This window comes from Coenobita brevimanus, chromosome 101 (assembly GCF_032717465.1).
Source record: "Coenobita brevimanus isolate Jiangsu-jjx chromosome 101, ASM3271746v2, whole genome shotgun sequence".
Lineage (NCBI taxonomy): Eukaryota > Metazoa > Arthropoda > Malacostraca > Decapoda > Coenobitidae > Coenobita > Coenobita brevimanus.
This window is the reverse complement of record NC_137054.1, coordinates 68513984-68527038: the sequence shown is the minus strand read 5'-3', so window position 1 is coordinate 68527038 and position 13055 is coordinate 68513984. Positions and strand designations below refer to the sequence as shown.

The 13055-nt window shown below is 40.4% G+C and overlaps 1 protein-coding gene across 1 annotated transcript in view; it reads right to left on the bottom strand.

Moving 5' to 3' along the window:
* The window catches only part of btv (dynein cytoplasmic heavy chain beethoven), a 228401-nt gene that overhangs the window by 156742 nt on the left and 58604 nt on the right, over window positions 1-13055 (bottom strand). The window contains exons 14-15 of the mRNA XM_080284359.1: window positions 11768-11981; window positions 4852-5085 (exon numbers count right to left, since the gene is read on the bottom strand). Of these exons, the coding sequence (XP_080140485.1) occupies window positions 4852-5085; window positions 11768-11981 (448 nt within the window). The remainder of the gene's footprint in view (window positions 1-4851; window positions 5086-11767; window positions 11982-13055) is intronic.

Below are 13055 nucleotides of genomic sequence, written 5' to 3'. Positions count from 1 at the left end.
ATTTGACCTTTCAAGGCCACTCAGAGTCAAAGGTCACGCTGCCAGATGAAAGCCCAAATGACACTTCCTGTAACTTGGCAATTATCTCTGTTTTCAATGAGTTTTGAGTTATAGTCCCCTGAATATCCCCAACTTCAGTTTGACCTTTCATGGTCTGAGGTCAAGGTACCAGTTATAAACCCACATGAGACCTCCTATATGTAGATAATAGTAAATATCTCTAGCTTTAACCAGTTTCGAGTTAGACCCCTCCTAAATATCCATGGCCTTGAGTTTGACCTTTCAAGGTCATTCAAGGTCAAAGGTCTTGGTGTCAAATGAAAGCCCATATTATGAGTTCCGGTAGTTTCATCATAGTAAATATCTCTATCTCCAACCATTTTCAAGTTACAGCCCTCTGAAAATCTATGACCTTGATTTTGATCTTTGAAGATCACTCGATTACCTCTTAAATTTAATCACTTTGTTTGAGGACCAGTGCCCACACATTCTGAAAGTTTCATGCAATTCCATTCAAATGTTTTCCCGTAATGTTGCTAACAAATAAAATAACAAACAAACAAACTCAACCCAAAATAATACCTAGTTCGACTCCATCCGGGCGAGGCAAAATGAAAGATATTAAAGCAATGAGACAATAGTTGGAGGGTAGGGAATGGTCACTCTTCTTTGAGACAAGCTGAAAGAGGGCAAACTTCTTGCAAGAAGGAAAGTTACAAGCCGACAGTCAAAAACAAAAAAAGTCTGCTTATGCAGGGTGTGAATACAGAAGCACAGGTCTTTAGTAAAACAATACGAGGGGCCCCATAAATACTGTATGGCTTATCAGCCTTGAGATAATGAGAGCATATGGTACATATTTTGAGAAAATTTTAATGACATACATGAGGAAGACAGACAGGGGATGAGATGGTGGCATGGCAACATAATCATCCAAAGTTGAATAAGAGGAAAAAGTCTGGGGGAAGAGTTTAACCTTGACAACTGAAGAAACAGCTAAAGAAAAGAGGAAGAAGCAAAGTTATTACAGAGTTTTTTATTTTAGTAAGATATCACAAGGAGCAAAAAAAGTCCGAGTTTGTGAGTTCAGAGTAGCTGGAATGAATGAAATTGTGTTTAGGAAGACAAATAACAGGTTTGGCATGATTCCCAGCAAAATTGTAGAATTAATAAGATTCTAATGTAAGCTGATGCTATTTACAGATACACTGGCTACTGATACTGTACTGCTACATCACCCATTCATAAAAACATCATGTTGTAACTGATTTACTTACTCTTCATTCAGGATACACCTTACTGCATTAAGAATCTATTGTAAATCCCTTAAGATTTCACATGGAAAATATGCTGAGGGTACTGGGTGTGCTTAGTAGGATGTTTTGCAGTGAACATGTGAAACCTGATGTCCCTTATGTTGTATTCACAGTCACAGATGGCTTCAGAATCATGTCTCATTTTAATCAATAATCATATAACGATCTCCAATCATGCAATACATCATTTGTTCCATGACATATGTATAACTGTAATGAAAATTATAACGAATTGCTGGCTGTCTCAGTTACAGCTTGACCTTCTTGGCTAATTCACATAACCAGGGATGTAGGGGGGTGACTGAGGGCATCAAGGGAAGGAAGAACAGGGATCCACTTCATTTCGACCCTTACAGTTTACATATAAATGAGGGCATCCACATCTAAAGGGACCAGAGTGCCCTTCCAGGTGACTGTAAGCTTGTGCTGGATACCATTATTCTGGTTCTTTCTCTAGCATATGGAGTTGGATAAAAGTCCCCTTCAGCACTGGAAATAAAGCTGAAACTCCTACTTAGTAAAATGGCTGAATGCACCAAACTGCTAGTGTGGTGCTCTGGTTCAGAAGTATCCCCATTACCATAGATATCTACTTCCCATCCACTGAGCCAATCAGCATGGGAAGAGTGGGCTCAGGTGCCAGCTGATTGGCTGGGTGACTTCCACCATCTCTTCAGTCCTTGTTGACATGTTGTTCTCTGCAAGTTCTTGCAAAGCACTATTATTTTCTTGGTTTTTGAGTAATATTTGGCAGAATTATCATGCACCACTAGTGTAATGATGGCTGAACATAACAGTGACTGTGATAATAGTGTTCTAGGTCTACCAGAGTATGAGTTAAAAGATACATGCAACCACACCAATCCCTCTAAAAAACTAAGGATTATTATTATTATGGTGAAAGCCTCACGAGATACTAAATCTAAACTCTTCTAGCTTTATAAAGAAAAAAAAAAATCTCAGTACATAAAAGGGTTAGTTATCACTGTATGAACTTACCCAAACTTTCATCACATTTCCTTCATTTGGGACCCTTTAGTGCCAAATACCTTCAATTACTTCTTTACAGAAGGACTGCATATTGGTTTTGTCAATGTTGCTAAACCCTGGTCAAGTCTGGCGCAGCAGTATACCTATTGACCACACATAGGCAACTGCCTAATGGTGTCATCTTAAAGTCTCCCTCACTGCTGGTGCAGTGTCTGTTTCTTAGTGTGACATGTGCTGTGCAGCTCTTAATCATGTGAGTTATGTTGTGAGGGTCTGTTCTACAGATGGAGCACATGCCATGTCTGGTTCCACCCAATCCATATATAACCTGGTAACTGAGGATGAATGGCTGATATCCTGATCTACACCTGGCATGATGAACTCGAGCAGCTCTGCTTAAGGATACCTCTGATGGGTCAATGTTGGAAAGGGGGACCTGTAGCATAGTGTTCTGATAGTTAAGTGTTGTACTGCCCAAAGAGTGATTACAGTATGTAGGTGTTTTTGCCACTGGTACTGTTGAAGTGTCAGGAGGTGAAATGCTGAAGAGGTGAAATGCTGAAGAGGAGAAAAGGGTCTGGGAATGTCTGTGATGATTATTTTTGCACCAATTGGAAAGAGAACTGCATTTTTTGTGACAATTATTCTATTAAAAAAAAAAAAAAAAGTTGCTAATCACTCAGTTAATACTCTGATGGCACAAACACTCTCTGAAAGTATTCCACACTTTAGTTTTGCCTCCACATCTTGATGGCTTTTGTCATATGGAGCATGGGTGAGATATCCTGAGAACATACACTTACATAAGAACAATTAAGTATGGTAAGAACACACACACACACACACACACACACACACACACACACACACACACACACACACACACACACAAAACATTGCAAGACTCCAACAATTAAGAAACAAAACTGATGACAATACTAGCACAAGGAAAACAGACTACTGAAAATTCTTTGTAACAACACTCATTCACTCCACAAACCCCTCCTGGCTCTACAAAACACTTAAAAATCTCATTAGATCACAAACAAGTAACCTCCAAGACCCACGCTTTCATCATCTTCAATACCCAACACATCCCCTCATACAAAGACCAAAAAGATGTGCTCAAGAACCATTACATAAACACAAGTCGCCTTACATGAAGGTGCACCGACTCTGAAAAACAATCTTTTCTGCATGTCACCAACATAAACTCCTTCACTCCAGAAGAGATACATAACATTATCAAAAGAACAAAAAACTCTACAAGCACAAGGTCAGACAGCATTATTAACTTTCACCAGAAACATTATTGGGGAATACTAGGCAACAATTTGCCTACCATGCACACAATCATTGTGAAACAAGAACAACAGAGAGGATAAAGCAATAACATGATCTAGATTAACCCCATCAGGTTTCAGCCCTGTTCAGATTACGTCTGTCCTAGAGTCAGTCACTCTCGTGCTGACCCACATCTTCACAACGCGATATTTTTCTTTGATCAGTCTGTTTAATTACACTTTTCATGATAGAATGCTGGTTTTGACAGCATTTTAAAGCCAAATAGTTGTACTTTGTTGTAGTATGTTAAAAAAAAGGAAAACTGAAATAAAAAAGTCAAAATGACGAGTTGAAGTTAGGCTAAAACAAAAATTTTATACCTTGCCGTAGAAAAATATTCGCCAAGAATAAAGTAATAAAGATATGCAAATCTGGTTTGAACCATGCAAAACTACGATAGATTACATTTACAACGATTTAGTATTTATGGCAATTTATACATGTTTTTGCATGGTAAAGTGAAAGAAAAAAGATGCAAAATTCTGTATAATTCTTGGCCGTATATTTGCGTTGGGATCTTTTTCTTTGATCGGTCTGTGTAAATATACTTTTCAGGATAGAATGCTGGTTTTGGTGTCATTTTAAACCTGATCAGGTGTACTTTATCACAGTATGTTCAAAAAAGGAAAAGAAAAAAAGAAAAAGTCAAAATGACAAGTTGAATTTAGACGAACACCATAAATTTTATACCCTGCCATAGAAAAATATTCACCAAGAATCAGGTACTAAAGATATATCTATCTGGGTTGAACCATGTAACGCTACGCTAAATTGCCTTTACAATGATTTATAGTTGATGGCTATTTATGCATGTTACTGTGCAGTAAAGCAAAAGAAAAAAGATGCATATTTTTGTTTAATTCTCAGTGGCATATTCACTTAGCAATCTTTTTCTTTGGTTGATCTTTGTAGATATACTTTCCATGACAGAATGTTGGCTTTGGCATCAATTTAAAGCTGAACAGTTGTACTTAATTGTAGTATGTTCAAAAAAAAAAATGAATTGAAGTTGTGACACTTAAACGCAATTTATGATGAATATATTACAAACACGTCTTGAAATGACGCATGAACATGTCATCAGAATCTCTGAGGTTGGATTTGAAATGATGCATGAATGCGTCATAGGAATCTCAAAAGGTTAACTGCCATTCAGCTACAGTCTGGAAGCTAAGATATGTTGCACTGTGAACCTACAGACCTGTTTCGCCACAATCTGCTCATGATTATCCATCAGAGTCTTGTAGTTGTCCCACTGCACTGTGACACGGGACAGCTGCTCCACTCGCTCCTTTGTCCATGATGCCAAGGTCTTATTCTTACGCTCTGCCTCATTGTAAAGTTCCACCATCTCCTCAGTTTGTTTTGCATATTCTGCATGTTTGTTGCTAGCATTGGCTATTTCTTCCACAGTCTGAGGTTGCCTTTTCAAAACCTGGAAATATATAAATACTAATTACTACATGTATTAAATGACAAGACCACAGAAATAGCATCAATACAAATTAAAATACAAAATGAAACACACAAAATTGTCAAAGCTACATACTGTACCATCACATCATACCCTGAGGATACACCATATCCCTCACCCTCTTCCAGTGCATCCCAAGTGTAATAACAGCCAGTGATATAAATACAAAGAACCCTTCATGGCTAAACACACATTCACATGAGAGTTAAGAGGCCCTTATTCTAGTGCAATTTGAACTTACAGAGATTCTAAATAACTACCAAAGCCCAACATGGCCTCTGAACAGACCCAATGACAGCCTACCCCCTGACATCACTTTATGCACCCTTACACAAACTTCTTGAAAAACAGTACACAATTAAAGAGAAGAAATGGAATGGAGTACAAAGGTTTAAGGGAAAACACGGATAAAACAAAAGTAACGATATCTAGGGCAGGTGGTGGTACTGCCAAAACAGAGTGTGTGTGGCAATGTACAGTTTGCCACAAGGAAGTGGAAAGTAACTCCATCTTGTACAATGTTTGTGATAAGTAGATGCATTGGAGATGTAATGGTATTATAGGTGGGATGCAAAATAATGCTGATTTTGCGTATGTAGTGTGTGGAGAAGAGGAGTGCATGCAGAGGAAGAAAGGCAAGAAAGGATTAATATTGCTAGAGAGTCTCCTGAGTGTTTGGATTTTTATTTATTTATTTATTTATTTTTTAGGAGACATGACATGTGCTGAAAATGGGGCTGGAGCTAGCTTATTGGTAAGGGTAAGGGGTGGTCGGATGAAGTTCTAAGAATTGTTGCCCCTCCTGACACTGAGACAGTTCTTCCTCATGCTAAAGATCCTTGCAAGCAGCAAATTTTGATGTGTAATATTGTACATTAGTAAGAACTGAGCAGTATAGGAGGAGAATATTCATACAATCCTACATGCAGTGATGAAAATGATTAGATGGATGTGCAATATGTCCATGAATGACAAGCCTGAACGGAGTTAAGATTGTGAATGAAGGGTTGAAAGGAAGGTAGAACTTGAATGCATTTGTGTTGTGATCAGAAGGGGTAGATTAGGATGGTTTGGGAATGTGGAGAGGATGGAAGATGACAACTAGGTGAGGAGAGTGTGATATGAACATGAGGATAAAGTTTCAAGGGGCAGATAAAAAAAAGACCTGGGACAAGATCATGCAGTGTTACTTAGGAGAGACAGGACTGTTAGAGAAGCTCCTGGAGATCAAGCAGCATGGACAGCCACCATTAAGTGAGCAAGATCAATGCATGCAGGGATGTTGGAACTCATGAATGAACAAATGAACATCTCTCATAAGACTACTTCCTTATTATCAAATCACACACATGAAAAGCAAAATGGATAAAGAATAGAAAATCTTCACTCATTACAAGAAGGCATATTGGATATGATTCACTCAAGACAGAGTAAGCATCAGAAGGTTTTAACACAGATTCTTTTCCAAACACTTACAAAACAGTTACCATCATCAGCGGACTCATTACAACAGCCAGCAAATTTCACATCCCTAGTGGCAATGCCAAAAACTTCAACCCCAACTTCTCCCCACTAAACAAAGAAGCTCATCAAGAGCAGAAACAAACTTTAACAGTAAGACTCAGCTCCCTTAAGCAGAACTTGAAACACTGCACAACCAAAACAACACCATTAATGAACTTTATCAAAATACATCAGTAGGAAAGCAAGAAAACTTTGTGGACACTCTTGATTACAGGATGGACAGCAGGTAATTCCTGAAAATAATAAAAATCCACACATCCAAAATCTCACTTTCACCAAATCATGAAGTGAAGCCCTATGAAATGGTAATGGAATCATTACAAGCAACAACCTGGTGTAATGACTTGATTTATAGTCAGGCTGCATCAAGTATGAAATGATCATAAATCAATGCTGATTTGGCATGGGTTCGTTAAGGATATGTTAGGGATCAAGGGCCATGTAACTTAAAATCTCAAACATTTCTGCCACCCACCTGAAGAATGTCGCAGGCTAATCCAAGTCATCACCAAGGGTCCCGCCCAAGGATGGAGGAAACCTGGAGGGCCTGGGCAATCACTCTAGGTCATCAGGAGTAGGTGATGAGCAATGGAGAATGAGAAGCAATGAGGCTGAGGGAAAGATCTGTGGTGTGGTGGGTGTGGAGTAATGCAATGATGCGAGGTGATGGGAAGGCTGGTCTTCTGCAATCTTATTCACCCCATGCCCATCCTTATGGTGCTCAACAATGTCCGATTCAGTATCGTGGGAAAGGCTATTCCTTACTCTTTTAGGTCCGTCCTCAGTGCCCTTAGTAGCACCAAACTTTCCCTTGGTGCTAGCACCCTTACCTTACATGTTTTCCAAGTCACAAATTAAAGAATTTCACATAAAAAAAAGTTACACTACACTGCTGCCTCATTACTGACAGGATTTTTTTGATGATTTTGACCACAAACGGATTTTTTTTTTTTTGTCCAACCAAGAATTATTTATCAATTATTTCCAAGGCAGGCACTGGCAATATCTTCTCACCAACAAGCAAGTCATCTACTTTTGGCTCTTCCCATTTCCATCTATGTACCTTGCTCTCACTTTTAGTCATAAATATTCTTAGTATCAGTGGCTCCTGCTGTTGAAAATACAGTGAAAGCTTGAGTATCCTTGCTTAGAATGTCCTGATTTTGTCATATTCAGGCCGTGAACAAATGATACAGTGGTACGGTAATACAGTGTGTGCTTGTGATGGGTATGGAGCAAACCAGGCAAATGTACTGGGTTTGCTTTCATGCCTCTGGCAATTATTAGAAGGAGGAAAATGGCCATCTGAGAGCCATTTCCTGTGAGAGAGAGAGAGAGAGAGAGAGAGAGAAAAAAAAATGGCATATGAAGCAGCTGTTACCACACAGATGATAATACCCCCCCATACTGGACCAGGATTCACCTACCAGGATGCGTGCAGGGTTAGGAAGCTCAGTTCCTGGGCACAAGTTGTATCTGTTTCTCTCCATCCAGTGTAAGAGCACAACCTCATGAAAACTCCTCTCCAGCATCAGAGATGCTTGTACTGCCAGGCAATGAAGATGCCTGTTTATATCAGTAACACCAAATGGAAAAAGTTCCTCTCCAGCACCCTGAGACCATTAATCCCTTATGGGTGGACGACTTATCAATTATACAACCACGTGGGGTGGCATAATTTCGGAAAAATAAAGTATAAAGGAAATAAGCCTAAACATGCATAAATCGATGAAAATGGATGAAAAACGAAGGTTAAGAGGTATTACTTATGTGGCAATATGTCTCTGCCGGCTGAGGGGGGAGGAGGAGGGGAGAGTGAGGAAGGAGTGCGGGCAGGCAGCTTTATCAAAAGGTGCGCCTGTGTAAGGCTAGTGAACTTTTCACTCATCTTCTTATTCTTCACTGAACACTAAATTTTTCACATATGAAAATGTGCAGATTGGCCTGGGAGGAAGGTAGAGTCCCGGAGGATTGGAAGTCAAGTATAATTATTCCCTTGTACAAAGGAAAAAGGGAAAAAGAAGTGTGTGGTAATCATAGGGGCATTTGTCTTCTTAGTATAATAGGAAAAGTGTATGGTAGGATACTTATTGACAGAGTTAGAGAAAGAACAGAGAAATTAGTTGGAGAAGAACAGGGAGGCTTTAGGAAGGGAAGAGGTTGTGTAGATCAGATATTCATTCTTAGATCTTTAGTGGAAAAGTTTCTAGAGAAAGGAAAGAAGTTGTATGCAGCTTTCATGGATTTGGAGAAAGCATATGACAGGGTGGATAGACAAGGATTGTGGAAAGTGTTAAGAATATATGGAGTAGATGGGAAGTTGTTGAATGCTGTGAAGAGTATGTACGATGGTGCGAAGGCTGCAGTGCGTGTGGATGGTGAACTAAGTGAATTTTTCTCTTTGAAAGTTGGTTTGAAACAGGGATGTGTCATGTCTCCATGGTTGTTCAATCTGTACATGGATGGGGTAATAAAAGAGGTACAAGGTAGGGTAGTGGATGTTGGAGTGGCCATGGTGAGAGAGGATAGTGTTTGGAAACTCCCTGTACTGTTGTTTGCAGATGATACTGTGTTGTTGAGTGAAGACGAAGGGGAGCTGCAAGGCTTGGTGGATGAGTTTGGGAGAGTGTGTAAGAAACGGAATCTAAAGGTGAATGTAGGGAAGAGTAAAGTGATGGTCTTTGAGAGAGGTGAAGTCAGTGAATGTACAGCGAGGTTGGATGGTGAGGATTTGGAAAATGTGAGTACGTTTAAGTACTTGGGTAGTGTGATGAGTAAGGATGGAGGTTTGGAGGGTGAAGTGCTTGAAAGGGTACAGCAGGGAAGAAAGGTTGCTGGTTCTTTGAAAGCAGTGATAAGAAACAGGGAAGTGAGCATGGAAGTGAAAAAGTTACTACATGACAGTATTGTGATACCAACTCTAACGTATGGAAGTGAAGCTTGGACGTTGTTGGAAGGACACAAGTCAAGAGTGACAGCAGTGGAAGTGAGTTATTTAAGAGGAGCCTGTGGAGTCACATGGAGAGACAGGCTGACGAATGTGGATATAAAGGAGCGTTGTGGTGTTGATGTGGATGTGATAGGAAGCGTTATGAGGAACACACTGAGGTGGTTTGGCCATGTGGAGAGGATGGAGGGTGAAAGACTGACGAAGAGAGTGTATGTGAGTGAGGTGGAGGGGGAAAGAGGGAGGGGGAGGCCGAGGATGAGATGGAGGGATGGGGTGGAGAGGTATATGAGAGAGAGGGGGGTGAGTTGGGAGCAGGGCAGTGAAATGGCGGGGGACAGGGCGACTTGGAGGCGATTTGTTTGTGGCCACCCCAAATGGGATTGAGGCGTCTGGCAATAGATAGATAGATAGATAGAATTCTTTACACTGTTCATTGTCCTCAAAATCTTATGTAAGTATTTTCTATTTTACTTCAACACTCATAACAATAAAACTTACACACGTACAGCAGGCTCGCACAGTGCGCGAGAGATTGGGCGGTCCACGACCTTGCGCACTGGGAATTTGCGTACTGGGAATACATAATCTTATGGGAATAATTACATATGGGCGGTACCCCCTTATACCTGGACATTTTTTGGCCCTTAGAGACATAATAAAGGTCATATTTTTCAGACATTGTACTAAAGCTATAGCTACAAAAACAAAAATATGGGTAGTCACCTTAACAACAGTAGACAACAGGCCTGATGACCTTAAATAACAGGGGTTCCGAGGCGCGGCAACACTTACAGTGCCGCACTCCCCATCGCACCTCCCACCGCACCAACACTTCCCTCCATAGACTCCTCTTGAGCACCTTCCCCAGGAGCATCAAAGTCACTCACTTCGGCCATAAACCCTTCGAAGTCCAATGCTGACACTTCTGACATTGCATCCTCTTCATCCTCAACAGGAACAGGAGCAGACGATGTCACTGGTTCCGCAATTTCACCAACTTGAGCCCGGTGTGTGTAGCTTGTTATGAGCATCTGTCTTCTCCTGTTTATTTCTTCCCTGCGCCTGTCTGTGTAGAAATGGAAGAGTTTGTCGATACCAACCAGAAGTTCCTCCATTCTTATGTTGCTCACTTCCTGTTCCTTCACCTCCTCCTTGAGCTTATCCATGGCAGCAAGGATCTTGCTAATGTTTGATATACACAGCTCAGTCCTGCCTTCCATCACGCAGCAACATGACAACACGTGATGCGCTGTGTGAGGGGTGGTCGTGCACTAGTAGAAAATGGCATTTTTGAGCCACTCCTTGCCTCTGCCTCGTGTTCTGTGTGGTAAACTTACGCATTCAAGGGTTTTTGGTTACTCGCGCACAATGTGAATCGCGCACTGTGATGACGCGCACTGTGCGAACCTACTGTATATTCTATTTTTCTTGAACAATTATAACATTACAACCTATGTATACATATTCTATTTTACTTGTTTCATGGCTTGGGTGGGTTGAGGGCAGGACAGTAGGTGACTAGGATGCCTTATCACCCGATTTCACCAATAAATTAGGACCGAAAATGGCCGGACGTTACGTAATGACGCCCGCCTCCTCATGCACGGACGTTATGTAACGTCACCTCCCTGTTAGGGGTTAAATGTGTTGATTATGTAAATGTACTTGTATACAGTTGCCAAGCTTATGGTCACACATCACTCTTACGACAATTTTTTAAGACAATGGTAATCAACCACTTACAATATGGCAGCATTTTCCAAGGACAATGGTAATTACCCACTTACAAACTAAGCAACACCAAACTCTGTCTAGAAATGTGCATCAAACACAAACTAAAATAAACATGTGGAACAAAGATTCCAAAATGAATGCCATAAACAGACCAAGACTTTAGGATGCAGCAGGTAATTGCACTGTTTCAATCTGGGAAGAAAACAGTGCTCAGTTCTGACATGCCAAGCATACACAGTCAATATCACATTTAAAAAACTAAGGAATCTGTCCAATGTTGAGTGCTTAACTAAACACTCTATCCTTGACTTATAGTTGTAAAAAGATTGGTAAATCTTCACTATCAATTCACTTTCTGTGGTGATTAGTGGAGGCGACTTTCTACCTTTTTGAAATGCTGAACTACCAACTGGGGAAAAAAAAAAAAAAACTAACCTCAATTGCATCCTCGGTGAACCTCTCAATGGTACTGATGTCTGTAATGATGGCATTGTGGAGTGACTGTACCAATATGTCCCAGTAACGGCGATTCATTATCTCAAGCTCTACACGCAATGGCTGGAAACTGATGCTGAAACAATCTAGTTTTTCTTCTGAGCTTGGAAGCTTTCCAATCTCTTGACCCTTTGCCTTTGATGCACGGAAGTTTCTGCAACAGAGTCAAAAGCATGTTGATATCACATCATTATCATCTTAACTCTATTTCTCACTGATTTATGGGGCACGAGAGTTCCACAAACAAGAACAAGATAGTAGCTAAAGAACAATATAACAGAGTAGCTTATGAAATTGGTAAAAGACCCATTTACTTATCATTCAAGCTTATAAAACTTTCAGCTTCATCTCACAAGCCAAACAGTCCACTTAAAACTGTGCCTTCATGGTGCCTGTAGGATACATAGTTTCCACCAACTCCCAAGTTAATAATGTGAACACAACTCCCATCAGGTGCTTTTCATATGAAATTCATCCTTTTATCTATTTTCTTCATCAATTTTCTCGCTTCCTCAAATTTTATATATACTGTACATACACACAGTAAAACCTCACTATAACAGACTAATTGGGGCCCAAGCCATTCCGAAAGAGCAAAATTCCAATAAATGCGACTTCCAGACTTCCCCTTGCTAGCCTGGACAGTGTCCGATATATCAGACATTTGTCCAGATCGCACCAATGTTTTTTAAACTGTTTTTACTACCACTGCAGTACTGTACTGTATTATACATTCACTACAATAATCAAATGGTATATGGGTTGGTGGAGGATTAGTGCCCCTCCCTGTAAAACAATTAACTCTATGCCCTTGCCCACTCCGTTTGGGATACATGGCGTCTGGCAATGAATGAATGAAATAATATATATAATAATACACCAAGCCCTCGTTTCTCGACCAAATTGTTATTCGACAAGTTGTTGTTTCAACATTTACAAATCTATACCCTTTTCCATTGTCTGACAAGGTTATCCCCGCCATTTTGACAATTCGAATGGAGCGCTACCTGACAAAACGGCTGAGCTGCCCGTCTCCTGCACTCTGCCCTGCTGATTGGTTGCTTCTTCATCCATCTGCATTTTTTTTTTTGGCCTTGTGCAATATTACAGCACCATGGTTCCACCCACTATTACCCCTGTCAAGCAAAAGTCATGTGCTCACCAACTTGAGTGACTGTTTCACTATCACATGGTCGGGTGATGATCAGAGTTGCCAGATCTGAACTCG